The 20567-nt window shown below is 40.9% G+C and overlaps 1 protein-coding gene across 5 annotated transcripts in view; it reads left to right on the top strand.

Moving 5' to 3' along the window:
- pdlim7 (PDZ and LIM domain 7) overlaps window positions 1-20263 on the top strand; it is a 55901-nt gene extending 35638 nt beyond the window's left edge. For 2 of the 5 annotated variants that reach the window (XM_072692959.1, XM_072692961.1), the window contains exons 6-14: window positions 233-271; window positions 732-886; window positions 2339-2375; window positions 8540-8601; window positions 9544-9787; window positions 10334-10514; window positions 12581-12701; window positions 15212-15327; window positions 15643-20263. In XM_072692959.1, coding sequence (XP_072549060.1) covers window positions 233-271; window positions 732-886; window positions 2339-2375; window positions 8540-8601; window positions 9544-9787; window positions 10334-10514; window positions 12581-12701; window positions 15212-15327; window positions 15643-15729 — 1042 coding nt within the window. In that variant the 3' untranslated portion in view covers window positions 15730-20263. Of the gene's footprint in view, window positions 1-232; window positions 272-731; window positions 887-2338; window positions 2376-4594; window positions 5311-8539; window positions 8602-9543; window positions 9788-10333; window positions 10515-12580; window positions 12702-15211; window positions 15328-15642 lie in introns of those variants that run through there. The other 3 variants (XM_072692960.1, XM_072692962.1, XM_072692963.1) reach the window with 3 other exon arrangements.
- Window positions 20264-20567: the final 304 nt, after the last annotated feature.

Here is a 20567-nt window from a genome sequence, read left to right as displayed (position 1 = left end):
CATTGCATATTTATTATTATTATTGTTATATTATTAATCTGATTAGATCAAAGTAGGCAGCATAGAAATGATCTATGAAGCTTTCTAGAAGCTACCACACTTTAGAGGAGCCTACAGATGTGAACATCTGCCTGTTCTAGGTAGCTACATTGCTTCTCCTCCTGCTTCCTCTTTCATGTGTTCTTCATTTTTCTCCTTCTGTATTCTGTCTTTCTTTTGTTCCCCTTCTTAGTAGAGGCGAGGCCTTCTATGATGACTTGTACCCTGAGAAGTAAGTGTGGACAGCATGTCGCTCTAATGCATCAGCCTGAGAGAGTCATGCTTCACGCTTGTCTGTCTGACACTCTTCCTGATTGGCTGTGTGACGAGACTGGCCGCAGTGTGACCCTCACTGCTTTCTCACTCTTTCACATTGGCTCATTAGAAGTTGGTGGCTTGAGTGTTAAATGACCAGCTGTTTGGAAGGAGAGGCCTAGTATCCGTATATATCAAACTGTGTGTGTAGGTTTGTGTGTGGTTAAAGTGCTGTAGTAACAGAAAGGTAGACCAGGATGAATTGCTTGTCCAGAAGACCAGTATCAGACAGCCTTAGCATGCTTTAGCCTTTGTTGTGGTCACTGATTTAGTACACAATCACACTGCACTTGTTGCTGTGGCACGCTGTGTGTGTTTTGCAGTGTTTTACTAGAAAAGGTAAGAACCATTGTTAACAGGTCTACCTCCACCCCCAGGCACAGTCTGCGGGTGGAGAACACCCCCTGCTTTATCCCGAATGACCGCAGTAAGAAGCGCCTGATTGAGGACACACAGGACTGGCAGCCGCGCACCGGCACCACGCAGTCCCGCTCCTTCCGCATCCTAGCCCAGCTCACAGGAACCGATTTCAGTAAGCCACTGTTGTGCTCACTCTGGCATCAAGCCCACAGGAACCTTTCTTAACAAGCCCTTGCTCATGTCCAGACGGTTAAGACTTCAGGAGCAGGCGTTCATGTTCAGTCTTGCCCTCCAGTAAAACTAGACGTCACACTTGTGGCATCTCAAAGCAGACTTCAGTAAGACGGAGGCTGTGTACACCTGGAGTTAACATGCGTTTTATATGACAAGGTGGCACAATATGCTTTTTGATGGGTCATTGACCTTCAGTATTTAAAGAGCTACTAATGATGAGTATTCCTTTCAGGAAGACCTGTGAGGAAGAGGTGTTTGTGTGGTGTTTTTTTTTTCTTTTTTCTTTTTTTCTGGTGTAGTACATTTTAATAGTAAAGTTTAAAAAATTAAAAAGGTATATTATAAAAGGTAGTAAATATTTTTTATTAAAAAAAAGTTTTTAATGTATTCATCAATTTTATTAAATAAGTTACTACTAAAGAATAAAAATGAAATTTTAATAAATGTCTATGTGAAGGATGTTAATGCAGTAAAGATTGTAATGTATAACTTTATTATAAAGTTATTAAAAAAGTTAGTTATTTTATTTTTTAATTGAGGATAAAAAATGGAAATACATAAAATTGAAAAGGTGTGGTATGTGTGGGTTTTTATTTATTTATTTATTTTTATTAATTAAAAGTAACTGGTAGTAAAAAAAAAAAAGGAAAGTTGTAGAGTATGTTACTTGTAGTTATTTTTTTAAGATGTACGTTATTTAAAAGAGGTATATTAGAAAAAGTTCTATTATAAAAGTTCTTATATATATATATATATATATGTAAAAGAATGTTATACTAATAATGTTATACTTGTAATAACAAGGTAAAACAGCTGCAAAGCTTTATATAAAAAAAATAGGGTAGTATTTTACAAAGATGTCACTTTCACTTCTTTAAAAATTGTCAGATTATCAGATATGTCATTACCCACCCAGTCTCAATCCCTCAAACTGTTGCAATAATGGAATGATCAGTGCAACAGAACCGATCCGAAGCTCGCTAAACCAATATTGAAACTGAAGGCTAGGAATCCGTCATCTGATGCTGGGAGTTTGGCGGTTAGCTGTTGTAAGACTGTGTGAGTCTGGTCTCACTGCAGCTTTAGGGGTTACAGATCAGACTGTGTGTGTGTGTGTGTGGAGCAGTCTGTTTGATCAGCAGGGTCTGATATGACCTCTGTACCTCTGTACTTAATAAACCTGCACAGATAGGCTCTTGTTACGGGGTGTAACAGGATTGACTGCCATGTTGAAACAGAATAGAAAGAATAGAGAGTTCGCTTCTGTTTGAACCTCCTCACTTCTTCTTGACAGCGTTTGGCACGCGTTTGACCTTGTGCTAGTCAGGAAGTTTGACCTTGTGATGGAGCTAAACCCATTTATCTGATTTGTCTCTCATGCTTTTCTCAGTGCAGGACCCGGATGATGAGACCATGAAAAGGTCCAGGTAAATGTGTGTGTCTGTGTATGTTTGTGTGGCTCTAATGAAGTGCAGTGGAAAGCTCTAACCCACTCCCTCACCTTGGCCAGCTCTCCTTTAGAGAGTAGTGCAGTTTGCCCGTTCAGCTCAAATGAAGGCCAGCAGTAGATCATACTCTGATCCTCCCCAGCCATGAGCTCTGCTCTGCTCTAATTACCTGCTCTTGTTCTCTTATTTGCTGTACAAGATACAGCATGTGTACGGCACACTGCATGGCTGGCAAGTTGATCTGAAGAAGTGCTCACTTATTATGTCATTACATTTATTTTTACTATCATTTGACTGTGCTGTACTGCAGGTGTCCGGCTCTGGTCGGGTAGACTCAGGGTTCATCATGTTTTTGGGGGATTTCACTGTTCAAACACACCTGATTCAGTTCAACTCGTGAATCATATAATTACAGAACTGTGCAGATGTTTTAATCAATATTTAAACTCACTCCTGTCTCTCAACAGTGAGAGTTTTTACAGTAGTAACTCCAGATCCCATTAGAACAAATGCAGGTGAACATAAATCCAGTAAAAAAAAAAAAAGGAGCAAGACCTTCTTATTCTGAAGAAAGTAGTGAGATCTTGTCGGTGAGCTAGTCTGAAGAACAGAGCTCGGTTCCTCCAGGTTTCTCCTGGACGCCCCCCAGTCCAGCCAGCACAGCGTGAAGGATGTGTTCAACTCCATCAGCAGCAGCAGCAGCAGCAGCTCACCTGATTTACCATCATTAAGCCCTGATTTACCATCAAACCAGGTGTTGATCTGAGGAGAACTCTAAATAACACTAGACTCCATGAGAGAGGAGAACTTTGGAGATGTTCTAATGATGAACACAGTGATGGAGAATCACCACCACCACTTTCTGTAGGAGTGTTATTATTAGTGTTTATTCTAATATCAGTTTATAATATTCTCAACTTTTGCCCAGTACTGTATTGTTATTGCTTCTCATCATTATTGATTGTTTTACAAATATTAATTAGGTTAGTTTTTAGTTTACTTGTTTTGTGTATTTTTTTTTATATAGAGAAATTCTTACCCTTAAACATAATGCAAGCATTGCATAATTGTCCAAAAACTTAGTTTTAAAAAGTAACATTTTTAATGGTAAAGATAAATGATCATGTAATACTCTTACAACTACCTCCAAATGAGGAATACCACATACAGTATATCAGGGATATAGGATCCCTACTACTAGGGTTACTAGGATTGAGTGGTGTGTTTTGAGCTGGGAAGTGTCAGAAATGATGAAACATTGTGCCCCCCAGAGCATCTGTACTGTGCATTTATTTTGCCCTCTCCTCGCCTTTGGTTTGTTTTGGTTTTTGTTGTCTTGTTTACTTTCTTCTTTCTGTTTTTACTCTTATTCTGGTTCTGCTAAATCATTACCATTTATTATCATGGGCAGGTTTTCCTGTGCCTATGAAATAATAATAAAAAAATGATAGCCTATTAAAAAAATAGCCTATTGACTTGACACAATCTAACACAGAAGCCACTGGGCAGTTGGTGAATTTGCTTTACATCACAACATCCTGACCCATAATTCCAGATTGCTACAACAACACAGTAAACCAGCGCACCATTAGGATCACTTTTATCACAGCTGACGGATTTGCAGACTTAATTTTGTCAAATCACTGCAGTACTTTCACAATCTATTGAGCTACTTTCGCAATAATGAGGCTTTGCTTGAATTCCCAACTTTCAAACACCACATTTACTTTCTGGGGTACTTTTGATGTCTCTTGTTTTTTAGGATTCGTGGCCATCAGGTGGCATTTTTGACAGATACCACATCACTACATTAGTAATACATTACACCAAATCCTTCCTTTTGGAAAACTAGTACCATCTCTGAAAGAGGCAGTTATACAGATTGACAGATTATTAGCTTCTGCCACTGAGCATGCATTAATGAAAATGCACACGTCACAAAGTCACCATCTGCCCAATGGATTCCATTAAAAGTGATTTTCTATGTTTTTCTTCTGTTATTGACTGTGTGGTATTAAAGCAGCTGATAGAGGCTTAGCTAAAAACCATGACAGTATTCCTTTAATCTCACTCGCTTTCTCTCTTGTGTGTATTTCCTGTTCTGCTGTTGTCCTTTTCCCTGGATCTCCTCTGCATTCACCCCTGTGCTCTCGTCCTCATCCTCCTCCTCGCTTGTGTATGTGTGCCGACTGTGGCAGGGAAAAGTTCCTGAGTGAGATTCAGAGCCCCCGCTACGCCAGGCTGAGGGACTGGCACCACGACAGGTCCGCCCGCGCCCTCAACATCAAGTCGTGAACATGGCTCTGCCTCACAATGGCCGATCCTAAAGCCTTCTTTCACACCAGGGCAACCCGGCGCACCAAGCATAGGCATCTCCCGCTGACCCCCAGTGATATTTGTGGGGGTGGGGGGTGTAACGTTTAAAGAATAGTAAAAAAAAAAAAAGATAAAACTTAAAAAAAAAAAACACAAAAAGAAATCTGTGATCTGGAACAGCCTAGATCGTAAAGCTGAAAGTGGAAAAGAATGCAAACTGAGCCTGACCGTCCGATTTCTTCCTTACACACTGACTGCACAGAGCACGGTCCATGTAGAGTTAGCACACCGACACACTCTCTCTCGTCTAAACTGATCTGTGGTGGAGTTACTGTCTGAGGGAGCTGTCAGCTGTTGGACTGTCCTGTTCTTTCACTCTGATTTTTGCTCTGATTGTTTTAGACTAGCTCTGTGATTTTCTCCTCCATTTTTTTTTCTTCCTTCACTCCGTTTTAAGAAGATTGTGTTGCAGGTTCTCTCTCTCTCGCTCTCGTTCTCTCTGACTGTCTTAAATGAGCGCAAATATCCTGAACCAGTCTGTTGACTCTTCTCTGCTCGTTCTGAATTTGTGAACCATTAAAACCCAACTTCCTTCCTACTGTCTCCTCTTGTTTTTCCATCACTTTTAAAGTCTTCGTTCTGAATCTTTGTTTTCCCTCACTGCACCCTTCTTTACTATGCATTGAAGAAATAAGAAAAAATAGACTTTTCCCCCTGGTCTCTTGAAAATTTGACACCTGGAAAATTGCCAAGTGTCATGAAAAGAAAAGTGTCTCACACATTGGCAAACTTTCCTGGCAAGACTCTTTCAAGTCTTGTTTTTTGTCAGAAACGTTATAAATGAGGAAAATCGGCCAATGGTCGCAATATGAATGGGAGTTCTTGTAACGCTCAATATGGCGGATAAACTTACGCCTTTCAACAAAATGGGCCAACGCCCTGAGCTAAGGAACGCTGCTCCCCTTGATCTGAAGATCTTCACAAGTGCAGTAGCCAGAAAAATAATTATTTTAGATTATTAATATTTTAAATTATTTTTTGATTTATCTATCTATCCACCAGTAATGTTTCCAGTAATTTGGTCTGTCCTCATTCATATCATTCACATTGATAATCTTCATCTACAGTGGGATTGTATTTGGGCAGTCAGTTCCTAAAAGTGATGAAGGTGCTGAAGAAGGAAAAATGGTCAAGCATAAGAATCTGAGACACTTTAACAAGAATCAAACTGTGATGTTCTAGACAATGACTGGAGGGTCAGAACATCTCCAAAGCATCAGGCAGGTCTTGTGGGGTGTTCCCAGTGCAGTGCAGTGGTCAGCACCTACCAAACATGCTCCTAGAAAGGAAAGCCAGTGAACCGATGACTGACTGGGTCATGGGCACCCAAGGCTCAATGATCCTTATGGAGATCTACCTCAGAACTTACTGGACTTTGAGTAGTATCTGCTGTTAATGTCTGAAGGTTTTCTGACACCACAGGACACCTTCAGAGGTCTTGCGGACTTCGTGCCTCACTAGATCAGATCTGATGTGGCGGCACAAGGGTGACCTACTCTATATTAGTCAGTATGGATGATCAGTGATGATCGGTGTACTGGTAGTTTTCCATTGACAAGCTTTCCAGTCAGCAACTTTTCCAACAACTGTTTTTCTAGCTAGCATCAGTCGACCAGATTTGAATCTTGCTCTATATCATTGACTCTTAATTTGGAGACAAATGAGGATGTCTGGCACTGTTAATGCCCATGTTTATCAAAAATGAAGGTAACTAAGTTTCTTTCTCTCTGAATTACTTTCTTTGTATATAGTCATTATTTAACCCTCTACCAAAACAACACTACACCGTTCATCTCCAAAAAGAAAGTCTTTTGACTCAGGATTTGAAACGGCAATCCTTGGGTCATAGTGGCAGCATGGTGTTTAGCATAAAAAACACCAATAATACTATATTTGAAGCATACAGTGCTGCAAATGGTTCTTTTGAGAGATGCAGAAGAACCAGTTTTTGTTCCATAAAGAACCATGTTTGGAATGAGGAGTGTGTGAGTGTGATGAACCCTTAAAGCAACATATATGTAGCATTTGTGCCTTAAAATAGCATCAAAATCACGTTAATGTAATGAGGCGAATAGCACTGCTTACTCCAGTGTGTAACTTTGATGAAGCTGCAGGAATCATCAGATCATCACTGTATGATGAAAAACATGCATCTCCAGAATGGTGACCTTACAAGAGAAGGCAAAAACGTTCTTCACTTTGAGTTTAGTCCAAGTAATTTAGAGCGTTTCTGTTGGTCCGATCATCCAGAATTATGTACGCAGTCTCCAGAGCACCTACAGGGTTCAAACCATGGAGAAAACTAAAAACAGACAAAATTGCAGATCATGGTTGGACAGCAGTGATGGGTGCATATTGTACTTTTACTTTCAGTGATGGTTCTGTGTCTGTCAGCTCATCCAGAAAAACGTGTCCTTTAGTGGTGTGCAAATTACACTTCCTGTCTGTGGGGGGAGCCAACAATTCATAGTGTTGCTTTAAACTGGCAAAGTAAAACCTTTACATCATTTACAAGTGATGCTTCTTGGACTCTCCCCTCTCTCTCCTCTTGAAGGTTCTTTACACTCGCACAGCTCTAAACATGCTCCTCTTTGGAACCAAAAGTGGTTCTTCTATGGCATCTCTTAAAGAACAGTGTGAAGCACCTTTATTTTGAACAGTGTACAGTACTACCAAACATGGCTTGGCTGATTGACTACAGTTGGACTAAGCAGACCATCTGATCCGCTCATGAAAGTGTATTAGAGCACCGTTTCCTTCTCTGTAGGCTTCCCCATTAGATCTTCATTGACGTCAGCAATGAAGCCCAGTTGCTTTCAAGCTTTGCTCGATTTCAAAGCATTATTTTGTGGATTAAAAACTTGACATGCACACAATTACTCAAACTCTGAATGTAATTAGTATAATTAAATTTCTGAATATGTCTTTAAAGGCTGAAGATCTGAGCGCCTTATCAGTTCTAACAGCGTTTATTTTTCGCGGATCAAACAGTGTCTTCTCAAAGCTGGATTCTTTCGTTGTTGTATCTGTCGGGTAGGTATCGCACGCTCTGGTATGAAAGCGTTCTCTGCTAATGAAAAGAAAAGGGAGACTAGTCACGTCGGAGTGCTACAGACTGGTTTGACAAGTGTGTGTGTGTGTGTGTGTGTGTGTGTGTGTGTGTGTGTGTGTGTGTGTGTGTGTGTGTGCTGATGAGCAGTAATTTTACTCATGGCGGTTCAGAGAACATTAATCAGAACTGACTTTCTGTTGCCTCATCAAGTATGAGAAATGGCAGAACACACACAGACGGCTGTATCGGAACCTGAAAAGTAAATGAAGTGTGAGGCGGATCGTTTAAGATGTGGAGAAAGGGAATATAATAAATGGTCCTCCGTGGAAGATCTCTTGACGACCTCGCTCAAGCGATATGAAAGAAAAGCCATAAATACAGTCGAGAACTGCTTCAAACTAACTTAAGGAATGTTTATCGGAATAAAGTGGAATTTTGTTGTGTGGGAAAAACCGTGAATAACGAGCATAATTACCCGTAGCAAACTGTGGATGAAAGTCATTAACCTCAGAACACCTTCCTGTTCCTCCAGGCCTGGCCCACTGATTATTCATTATAAAATGATTTAACCTGCTGACTCTGCCGGGCGTGAGCTTTCCGAACAGGATGTCGGTGCCAGGCTTGATATAGGGCTGTAACATTTTTATTGGCCTGCGCCAACACCTCCGTTTCATAACAGACTTGATTATAAAGAGCATTGTTTCTCTCTCCACAGCCACGGAGTGACTCCCTGCCCCCCCAAGACCAAACCAGCACCCGAACCTGAAGCACCTCGAGGTAATTTGGCCCACAGAAGTGTGAGCTCACTCTAAAATATAAAGTCTCTCATATAATTCTCCAGCCTTCCTTGATCTCTACACTCTTCAACCACTACACCCCTCAAAAAGGGTTCTTACATTTTTAACTTTGGTGGTAGAGTGTTTTTATTTATTTATTTTAAGTTCTATGAAGAGCACAAGAGCTTTTCATTACGAACTGCTCGGACACGAACCAATGAGATTAAATGTTAATGTTAGTACTAACTTTTGAGATCAGATGTCAGCCTAGCCTAAACATTCATATTTCTATATTTGTGTAGTACTCTATTTGAGCTCGATTTTAATTTTGCACTTAAAATAGTAAATAATAATGACCTGGTAATAAATTGACTAAACATATAATGAATATTGACCAAAAATGACTGAAGTAATGTCCAACAATTGGCCAAGAAATTGCTAAAATTCATAAACGTATTGACTGAAAATGATTGGATATGCCTAAGAAGTACTGCTAGAAACTAAAAAGACAAAGTATCTAAAAATGGCTTAAAATAATGACTGGAGATAATGACTGAGTGACTGAACATAATGACTGAAAATTGATTTAAAATGACAATCACTTAAAATGACTGAAAATAATGATGTAAAATTGATGGTCGATGGCTGTAAATAATGACTGAAAGTAACTAAATGATGCAAATTTACAAAAAAATAACTAAATGACAAAAAAGGAATGTAAATTTATTTCAAATGACCGAAAATAATAACTGAAACTGACTGAAAATAGTGACTGGAAATGACTAAAAACTATTTAATATATTGAGGTCAAATTTATATAAAATTGTAAAAAACAAAAGACTGAAAACAAATTTATGGTCAACAAAAATGAACTTACAGTTTTTATTAAAAATGGCTGAAAATTGACCGCCACTTGACAGACGTTCTCCTCACTTACCTCCAGCTCCAGCACCTGCCAAACCTGCAAACTCTACTGGGCCATCCTGCCGACCCCCGTGGGTGACTGACCCCAACTTCGCTGAACGTTACCACCCGGAAAAGACGAGCACGGTTGTGACGCAGCACAGCCAGCCGGCACAGCCCACACCCATGCAGAACCGCAGCTCCATCTTACAGGCAGCACAGCAGAACCCGGCCGAGAGCACCGGACGCACTCCGCTCTGCGGTGCCTGCAACAAGATCATCAGGTAGTATGGCGCTCCAGCGCCCCCTGTTGGCACCTTGGGCTTTTTTTTTTTTTTTTTTTTTTTTTTTCATTCTTTTTGTTTTTTTTGTTTGTTTCCTCCCCTTCTTCTCTCCCCTTTTCTTTTGTAAATCAAACATTGAGTGTCTGGAGTCGTGAGGGGAAGTGCTATCTAAAAGAGCAGAAATCAATGGAGGAGTGTGGAGGTAAATGTCAATACTTAGTCTGTGAGGGAGGGAGAGAAGGTGGAGCTGGGGTGGAAGGAAAAGGTTGTGCTGAAACTTGAAAGGAAAGTAGCCTTCTTCAGAAAGCACTGTGTACCAAAGTAGGCCGATGTCTCCCGGCTGCTTTTTTTTTTTTTGGCCATAGACGATCAATACGAAGTGACACAGGTTTCTTTGACTGACCTGCTGCTTCCATTAGAGCAGCTAGTGCTCTCTGGATTCATACAAGCTTGACTCTAGCTGTTGATCCCACAAGTGACCCTTTTCTCTGTAAAGCAAAAGGAGAGTGGGAAAGGCGTGTGTTTACGTTCGCTGCTGTGTTTCAGGGGCCGCTACGTGGTGGCTCTGGGCCGTTCCTGGCACCCGGAGGAGTTCACGTGCTGTCAGTGCCGAGCCATGCTGGACGAGGGGGGCTTCTTTGAGGAGAAAGGCTCTGTTTATTGCACCAAGTGCTATGACAATCGCTACGCCCCCAACTGCGCCAAATGCAAGAAGAAGATAACCGGAGTGAGTGCATTCACATTACAGTCATCTAGACTTTCACATCAGGACTGTTAGAGAAGGTGGGTGGTGTGTGAGGGGGGGGGGGTGGATTGGGGTTCTACAAAATGTTAGCACTTTGTCGCCTTTTCTCAATTTCCGCCCTGCCGTGCCGGGAGAGCACTCACACGGCTCTCTGTGAGGCATAAAGTGCACTCAGCGCAGGCATGGAGTTGAGGGGGGGAGAAGCACTCATTCTCAACAGTATAGATTCTATTACAGTATACAGTATATAACAAAATTACACCATCTCAGATAATAACAAAACAATCGAGCCTCCTCTCTGAAATGTGTAATGCTATGTTTGTATAGTGTGTATGTTTATATACTCACCCGCAGTGAGCTTTGGCTGTTTAGTGTTTTCAAGCTGTTTTATGAGTGCGTGTGTGTGTGTGTGTGTGTGTGTGTAATAAATATAAATATATATATATGAGCGCTTGACCCTTCATTGTCATGTCCTCAAAGTGTCCTTGAGGACATATTAAGAAGAGAAGATAATTATCTTCTCTTTTTTTTTCTTTTTTTTCAAGAAGCATGTAACTTTTTTCCAATACATGCTTTTAACAATAAAAAAAAATACAACAAATGTACTTCTTTTCATAATATATCCTCAAGGCCACTTTGAAGACATGAAAATGATGGTTCAAGCTAAGTCAATCATTTATTTAAACGCTCATTACATTAAGGGTGTCCCTTTTTTACAATATAGCAGAGACGATACATAATATGGATTGAGAAATTGGTATTATATTATGATGTTATTATAACAATATAATATCACATTAAATGTAAAGCAAATGAGATTGATCATTAATGTAACAAAGAGTTCAGTCCTTATGTATAAACTACTATAAAGAACCTTTTTTACTACTTTTTTTTTCTTTTTTCTTTTTTTTTTAACTAGTCAAATAGGCATGAAGTAATAAACATAAGCCTTTTTTGAAAGGGATTATTTCTACTGCAGGAAGTCTGTAATCACCTCCAAAAAAGTGTCCTGTGAGCGCTGAAAAAGTATTTGAGGTTAATACCCACGATAAAGCTAATAATGAGCTACATGTTCACAACGCGTATGCAGGCTACAGGCTACGCTGCACAGTGACTTACCTAAAGCTGTCAGAAGCATCACGTCTCTGAGGAGTCCTTTGGCCTGTCTTTTGGATTTGAGTGTTGTACATTTGCCACAGGCTTGAACTTGAACTTTCAATGCTTCCTCGAGCTCCTCCATACTTCAGAAAAACCACAAACTCTCTTTTCCACTGGATTTGACAGAATGTTTACCCACATTCACACAGGGTTAATAGAACCGGAGTTTTTTTTTTGCGGCTCGTTTTGCTGAAGGTAAAAGGCGTCGGAGTGCACAGTCCATAAAAATGCCTGGCCCGACGCATTTGGAAGGGAATAAAGTCGCTGAGGAACTCCCCATGTAGAACTAATCCCGTCCCAATAGGGCTTTAGATGATAAATAAGAGTGGAGACAAAAGTCTGACCTGTTGGTTATGATTTACAGCTACAACAGAGCTGTAAAAGCTCACCAGAATAGGATAAACAAGAACAGGATAATCAGCTTTTTGTGATGTTTCAGAGCCTGGATGAGGTGAAGGGGCCTCGGACAGCTGTTATGGGCTTAAACCCTAGGTTTATTTTCTTGTTATTCCTCATTTTAAGCAGTATGAAGAAGTAACTAACTGCTATGAAACTAATGTGGTCCGTTTTCTTGGTCTTAAGGACTAAAGACTGGTTTTAATCCCTATACAGAAAGCTGCCCTTACATAATTTGGCCTCCTAAACTCCATGACTTTCGTTTCATTAGGATTATTAGGAAGTCATTACATGGGAAAGGTGTGATGTTCCTAAACAACAGGAGTGAGGAACCCAAGTCTGATGTTCCATGGAGCTTTAGAGGTTGAAGGGTTAAGCAAAGTGACTTGAGTGCTTGTGCTTGGTTGCATTTGGCTCTCTCCCCAAATGCTGGCCTGCTGCAGAGATGTTGAGTGGCTCTCACCCCATCCCTACCCCTCACTGTCGCTCCACAGGAGATCATGCACGCCCTGAAGATGACCTACCACGTCCAGTGCTTTCTCTGCGTCGCCTGCAAAACGCCCATCAGGAACCAGGCCTTCTACATGGAGGAGGGAGAGCCCTACTGCGAGAGAGGTGAGAGCTCCAGCCACGGCCACTCGCGCCTGACCGCACATCGTATCGACAGCCCCCACCGAGCCAGGGCCCTGGGCTCCCGCTGCCTTTAATCATTCAGACGCTGCCACTTCGCTGCAGACGTCAAACTTGCCCCGTGCCCCGAGCCCCGGGCATCGACCAGCACCACCTTCTCAGCTCCTTTCTGCTCCTAGTCAGGATTATGGGCATGATAATGTTATCTGGGGTGGTGATTTATTGCCCTCAGTTCTTTTTTTAAAGAGTTTGATTAGCTCTGTTGTCTGTTGGTTGGAAGTTTTGGGTTTTCCACTTTTAAGTGGAAAGTTGAAGTGCTGCTGTGTTGCCTGTTGGGCCTGTCCGATATATTGATGAGATTCACTGATTTTCAGCTTGTGTGGGTTTATTGGTATCAGGGGTTTCGCTCCTTGCCTAGAATAAGAGCAGAATGAAGCATCTTTTAGTTTTATCTTTGCCTTTCCCTTATTTTCTGGTCAGGGAGTTGATGTATTTTTGTGTATGTCTCTTTAATTCAGGATTACTTTGTTGTTTTTGTTATTTTGGTTTATGCTCAGCCCTGAAGCCATAGTTTCTCTTCTGTTTATTCAACGTCTTTCCATTTAAATAATAAACTCATTCAGGTTTATATAGTTATATGATGTCTGATGTTTGGTCTGGGGAGAAAGCCCACTCACATTTGTTGTGGCCTGGGCTTACACTACTGAATGTTGCCTGTGACGGTTTTGCTCTCTCAGGCTCCGGTTGCCGATGGCATGTAGCATGAACCGGGTTCAGACTTGCGACATGGAGCCTTGTGGTTTTGTGTTTTAAACTTATTTTAGACTTGAAAATGAGGTTGTGTTTTTAGAAACTGGAGTCTTGTGTATATCTTCCCTGTGTGGGCATCAGTCATTGGCTGTTAGTGTTCTCCTCTAAGCGTGTTGAGGTGTTAACTTGCATTGTGGCAGGTAAAAAGGATGCAGTGGCTGCTAGTCTTCACCCTCATGACTAGGTAGGATGGTATTTTTGATATTGGAACCCCTTGATGGTGACTGGAACTGATAATGACTGGAAACATTGTGTGACATACAAATTTTAAGGCGCTAAACACTCTGATAATCAAGAATATGAGCCGATATATCTGAATATGGTTAAAGTTGGCTGTCCCTAATTGGCCAATTTATGACTTCCACTTTGGTAAAACTTCCCACAAACCTCCACTCTGTTCATTCTTCCTCTCAAGTCAGTGTGATTTTGAATTTCCTCCCGGTGCTGTTTTCCCTCCTAATCTAACACTCACAGAAGTTTAAATTGTGTAGATCCGGAGAGGATTCTTTTTTTTCTTTTTCTTCTTTTTTTTTATGGAAATGAAGCGAGCGGTCAGCACGCTTTGCATCTCGAGTGTTCTTGTGTCAGCATTCGGCGGAGAGGCGCTGACTGTTTGTGTTTGGAAGCAGGAGTTGAGTGTTGATCAAATAGCTGCAGTCTCAGCATGGTAAAAAGACTGGGCTCGAAAAACCACGCTGTCTGATTTAGCATCCACTAAGCCTGCCACTTTTAAACCTCCCCTCCACACACACACACATTCTGTAATAGAAAAACTGGGACAGTGCATTTAGACATCTGGAGCAATTTGTGTTATCAAAGCCTCCGGCCCTGCTTGCATGGACAGCTAATGTAATCCCCCTTTTCTTCTCTCTCTTCAATGGTCTCTCTTTCAGCTCTCACTGACCAAGCTCTTTCTTTTTCTGTTCAAGGGATGGTCAGTATCGTTAGATCATTATTGTGAAATTACATTACTGTATGTTTTTCTCAGCACAACATTGGTAGAGTCAGTAAACAGGAACCGCTAGTGTAGAGCAACTGAATAAACAGCATAAGTAACAAAGACCGTCAGCCAATCAGAATGAGTTATTTATTTTTTCTGGACTGATTGATTTAGTTGGTACACACTCTGAATCGGTGTCTGTTGCTGTTTGTCAACTACTGATGTTAAAGAAATTAGTGTGTGGGGAACGAACTATGGTTTAGCCTGTGCGCATTAGCATAGCATCCCTCTCTCTGTTCTGAGCGTGCCGTTCAGGGCTGATTTAGAACCTAAGAAAGCTGAGCAGGAGTGTTTCTGCTGTAGTTCAGTTTCTAACCAGCCATAATTCAGAGTGTAATGTAGGAGGTTTGTTGTGTTTTCCTACCGGAGTTCAAATGGCAAAAAATGGACAGTCATCTGGAGAAAATGCAGCTGTTATGTAGCAGATATTACGCTACGGTCTTATGTTCCACTGCAGACTCTAAACTGTTCTCTTACCTTCCAAGTACGCTCCTCACTGCTTCAGGCTGGGAATAATGTCCGTTATTAAATGTTGAGGGCACGCTGCTAGAACACAGCGGTAAAAACAAAGGATCAGAACCTAATCAGGCTCAGAATAGTCGATTGGGATGTGCCTAGTCAGGATGATGTATTTGTATAATGAGGTCGTCGTTATTCTTTATTTTATTTATTTATTTTTCTCCAGACTATGAAAAGATGTTTGGCACCAAATGTCATGGCTGTGACTTCAAGATCGATGCTGGTGACCGTTTCCTGGAGGCCCTGGGCTACAGCTGGCACGACACATGCTTCGTCTGTGCTGTAAGTCCCTTTGATTCACCCTGTAGTTTCTTTTCCAACTTGCCTGTCCCTCACAATGTCTTAAGAACCATTAAAAAAAAAATTCTCCTCACTGGCGTCTGACCTCAAATTTTTCTCTCCGAAATGTTTGTCGGCTGAACGGACTCAAATGGAATAAACCCCAACCCCCCCCCACTTTCTCCTTCCACAGCCCCCGCCATTTGCCAAGAATAGCCTCCCTTTGTGTTCCCTCTCTGAGATTGATTAGGATTCTTATTCCTTTTTTTTTATCTTTCTTTTTTCCCCCATCCTCCCCTTCTTCCCCCGTCTCTGCAGCTTTGCCATATCAATCTGGAGGGGAAGACGTTCTATTCGAAGAAGGATAAGCCTCTGTGTAAAGGTCACGCCTTCTCTCCTCTTTGAGGAGCTCAGCTCCAGTGCTTGAGTGGCTCTGAGGGAGGACGGTCCAGCTACACAAGAGAGAACACTTCACCTAAATCCTTCAGCCCGAGGCACTTGGAAGGGCTGTGATGGACCAACATCTAAAAATCAGAGTTGTGTTTAGAGTACTGGACCAACGTTTGTATGGGATTTTACGGAGTTCTAGTAAAGCATTAAAGCTTGTCCTCCATCTGGTCTGAAGTCTCTGTTGGGAGAAAACCATGTAGCTCCAGATCGGCATTACATTTCAGTAAGAGTTTAATTAAAGGTTTTGCTTATCTAATTACTATTCACAAACTGCCTTAAGAATTAGTTATGTTTAAGCCAATAAAATAAATACATTTACACTATATGGACAAAAGTATAGGGACACCATCTCATTCATTGCTCATTCAATGATATTAAAAAGAGCTGATCCTGCTTTTCTTGGAGTTACTGACTCTACTCTCCAGAGAAGAAGGCTTTCCACTAGATTTTTGGAGGAGCATTGCCGTGAGGATTTGATTGTATTCAGCAACATAAGTTGGGGAGGTGGTCATCCAACATCCCGACCTCACTAAGGCTCATCCCCAACTTGGCTCCCAAATGAATTGCATGGAGCACCACCATCATTCCAGAAAACACAGTACCACTGCTTCACAGCTCAACACCCACAGTAGTCCATGTCTGGCATTAGGCTGCATGGTGCCAATAGGTTAATGTTTAGCCATATTCTCTTGGCAGTATTTAAAGTAGATGGGGTGTTCTCTCTCTCTCTCTCTCTCTCTCTCTCTATCTATATATATATATAAAATGAGGTATCTGGTTTTCTCCCAACCTAGATGATTATCATCGCTGTCATAACAAACAAAACTTTGCATTTCTGTGATCTTGTTTGGGTAAAATAGGATTTTGGATTGTTTCTGTTTGTCATGAAATATACAAACGTTTATTCTTAAAACTTGTCCTCAAGGAGCAAAGATCTGGGCTGTCTGCTGATCTCTGAGGACTTGTTTGAGAACCCTGGATGTGAAAGCAAATTCGTATCCAAATGAAACTGAGAATTACAGTGAAATTCCACAGATTTTCCAAAAATATCATGTATCATTGTTAACAGTGAACGGAGGGGGTTAGGTGTGAAATGCTTTGTTCTAGAGAAACCTACCGAACCAGACAAGTTACAGTTGTTCACAGTGTTGATAAATGGTGAACAAAACTCTAGGTGCTTTAAAAGACACTTTTTATTATATTTTGACTAATTTCATTGCAGAGAGCTGAGATTCGCCAGGATTTCTAATACAAGGAGTTGATAAACATTTGGGTTTACTGTCCAACTACAAAAAAATGCTCAGGTTTTGGTTAGAAATGTGGTTAAACATGGTTACATTTGTGTCTTCACAGATCTACAACCCGTACTGTAAAGAAATGACTAGGTTTCACGCTAAACCCCACTCTGAGTTTCATTGTTTACTTTGATTTATATTGAATTACATAGAAAGTCAATGGAATTCCCATTTTAAGAGGTCCCATTTTCTTCTGACAGCGATGTTAAGGTCACCACCAGCTGTTATAACCACATGTAATGGAGGGATGTCAGCCTTGTGGCAGGTGAAACTGGTCAACATGCCCCCTCTCCACTCTGCCTGCACAGATTAGCTTTTCATCACTGTTGGAAACTGTCAGTATTTATGAACCGAAGGGCACCTTTCCTCAGACGGATTAAGCCTGATCATGGGCTAATGTGGTTTCCAGTGAAGGTTTGCCCCACTGAAGGTTTGATTTATACCCCAGAACAGGCTGAATCTGTGGGAACCGCCTTTAATGTATACCTAGCAGGCTAAAACCACTGCACTGTCTCTCTCTTCTGCCAATACACCTTTTTTACATGCTTTTATACTTCTACCAGAGATTACAACCTTGTTTTTCTTGAAATTAACGCTGCTGTTGCTTTAGATCCACCCGTTTCACAGCATAGACGGACACTTCAGATGCTTTGTCAGCAAACCAATCAAGCCAGGGGCAGAGAGACCATACAGCAGTACGATATGTAAGTAGAGCATTCAGGGCTGCCTGTGTAGACACAGATTGAGCTCAGTTGTGCAGCCTGTATAATTTAGCTCAACCCTGTGTATGGAAAAACTGGCTGTGAGACTGATTTACTCAGTTGCTACCTTAGCATTGCCCTCCAACCCCCCAGATGGAGCCCAGACCTAGTTTCCCTGCTGCCTGATTCGCTGTGCTGGGGTACTTAAGGTAATGGCAAACCACTGAGGAAGAAAAAAGAGCCCCTGGCAGCAGAACAGCAGTGCATTAGCACTGATTGCGACCATTTCATATTGACCCGACCAATGATCTTTACGTGCCTCCAATACTGAGCGCGCCACATCTATCTGCTCTAATCCGACAGGTAGCTCTAATTAAGAAAAGGCTTAAGGCCTGCATGCGCTAAGCTGCTTTTGTGCCAACACACTGCTGTCTCGTACCTAATAAGACATGCAAAGGAATGGGCTTTTAGTGACCAAAGAGTTGGCTCTGCAGCATTGTAGCTGTGTAAGAACATATGACCTGACCATGGATATAAATCTGCATTTGTTTTGATGCGGAGTCGTCTTTGTTTTGTCCTCCTCACATTAGGCTTGACGCACAGGATCAGGAGCTGTGAGTCTGACACTCCTGAAAGGCTTTAAAAGGATATTCCGGCATTTTTCAACTTAATTTCTGTCTGTCTCATCTGTGGCACAATCAGTAACCATGAACAATAGCTGTCTTGCATTTCCCTCTATTTAGTATACGAATATAAATCCTCTCTAAACAACTGCAATATAAATCAGTGCGCAGGTGCTGAAACTTTCCCGTTAGTTTATATTGTATGTGTTGAGTCAACAAGTACAGAGATGGGGTTGTATGGCGTGGTTGCAGATTGGACTGTAGTTTGGGCTTATTTGAACGAAAAATAATTAATTTCAAGAACACCTTGAGTCTTCCACAGATGTTTCAAATGAAAGGATAAATAAATAAAAATATTCAGTGTGGATTTGGTGTGAAATGCTCAGTTTTAGCCTGACTTTACCAAGTCGGAACTGTTTGAAAAGAGGAGGTGGTTAGATTTGCATGTATTGGAGGAGATGTGTCAAATCCTTACCCTCCTATTGTCAGGAGCATTGGTAGGTTGGTACCAAATTGGGGGGAAAAAAGAAGAAAATGATGAAAAATAAATAAATAAACTCTTTTTAAATAAATATTTGGTTAGTTAATGGTTCACAAACCTATCAGTACGGCTGTTTTAAAAAATATATAAATAAATAAATAGAAAGTCTTCCTATACAATGAACCTATTTACACCCCCACCCCCTTTGAATGACGTTATTTACAATAAAAATCATGTGGCACTTTAGAAAAGTCAACTAAAAAATTCCCATTTTTAGAAATGTTCTAGTGTCTGCAACATTGTAGTTTCCAGCTGCAACGTCTACATCGACAGCCAATACATGAACACCTCGATTCTTTAGACCTGATCTGGAGCTGTGATTGGTCAGGATGCTCTGATTCATTAGAAGCTTGTTTGTGCATCAAAGCCTTTTTTTGTGATCTTCGTATTGTCCAATATCACAGTATCAGTTATCAAACTATGTATTGTCATGGCCACCAAAACATTTATTTTCATTAACTTTTTGACTTAATTTGAATCTGTCAGTTCTTCTTTACATTGCATCAGAAGTTCATGATGAAAGGACCAATAGAAATGCTCCAAAATCTACATTGACCTCCATTGAAAGCTCCTCTTCCTCTTGTAAAGTTGCCGTATTGTGATGGCAGTGACGATATACTGTTTGTAATGATACTGATGAAGTGCACAGGGAGGCCTCAGGACTAGAACTGCTAGAACTGAACACCACTGTGCTGCAAGGCTGCGGCAAGAGAGTCTAATTACTACTGAACACCTGTCGTATCTATTGATGCCGGGCAAGGTCACTTTCTGAATCCGTCACGGTTTCAGAATCACCTTTGCCAGCTCTGCTGGGACTCCCCTTTTGTCTTTTAACAGCTTTAACAGCTAAACCTGTTGTGTTTCCACCATCAAGTCTGCGCTCCACCTGTGCTGTAATGGAGACTGCTGTTCTTTTGAAGCGGATCGTTTACATGCAGGTAGCATGAAGCATGGCGTTCTGTCCAGAATATCAATGAGATCCTTCCTTAGGAGATGCCTCTGAGTTTAACAAAGACCAAACCCGCCGTCAGTCCTGAGTGAAATGCAGTATAACGGTATCATCTGTTGTGTGATCTTTTTATTTGTTGTTGTTTGTTTTGTTTTTTTTTTTGTATTGAATTGAAGATATTACTTGTATTAAGTGCCTTTTTCATCAGCTTTGCAACTACACACTTTATCATGATGCGTCTTTTTCAAAATAAAACTGCTGTATTCCCTTTTCACATTAGATATTAAATATTCTCTTGCAAATTGATGTCATTTATAGAGGTTATTGTTTGACATTTAATCAGAAAATATGCGGCATTGTTAATAAAATGTAAACAAATATTGTAATCAAATATCAATTATTGTTCTTACATTATTTTCACATATTGGGATGATATGGGAGCGATATGGGAATTGGGATAATGCTGATGTCTATAAAACCGAGATCTTCAAATCTGGACCTTGAATCCAGTTTCCAGTCCTGGATTTTCTTCTCGCTGTTTTGTGTTGCATTGTGGATATTTGAGTAAATTCAGCTCTGACACTTATCTATACTACATACTCTAGTACTAATAATACTAAACTAGTATTATTAATTAGTGTGGAATTGGGGCAAAGTGAATCTGGCATTTATTTTTTCATGTTG

This window comes from Salminus brasiliensis, chromosome 12 (assembly GCF_030463535.1).
Source record: "Salminus brasiliensis chromosome 12, fSalBra1.hap2, whole genome shotgun sequence".
Classification (NCBI taxonomy): domain Eukaryota; kingdom Metazoa; phylum Chordata; class Actinopteri; order Characiformes; family Bryconidae; genus Salminus; species Salminus brasiliensis.
Note: the sequence above shows the minus strand (reverse complement) of the source record. Positions and strands in the feature narration are given on the sequence as shown.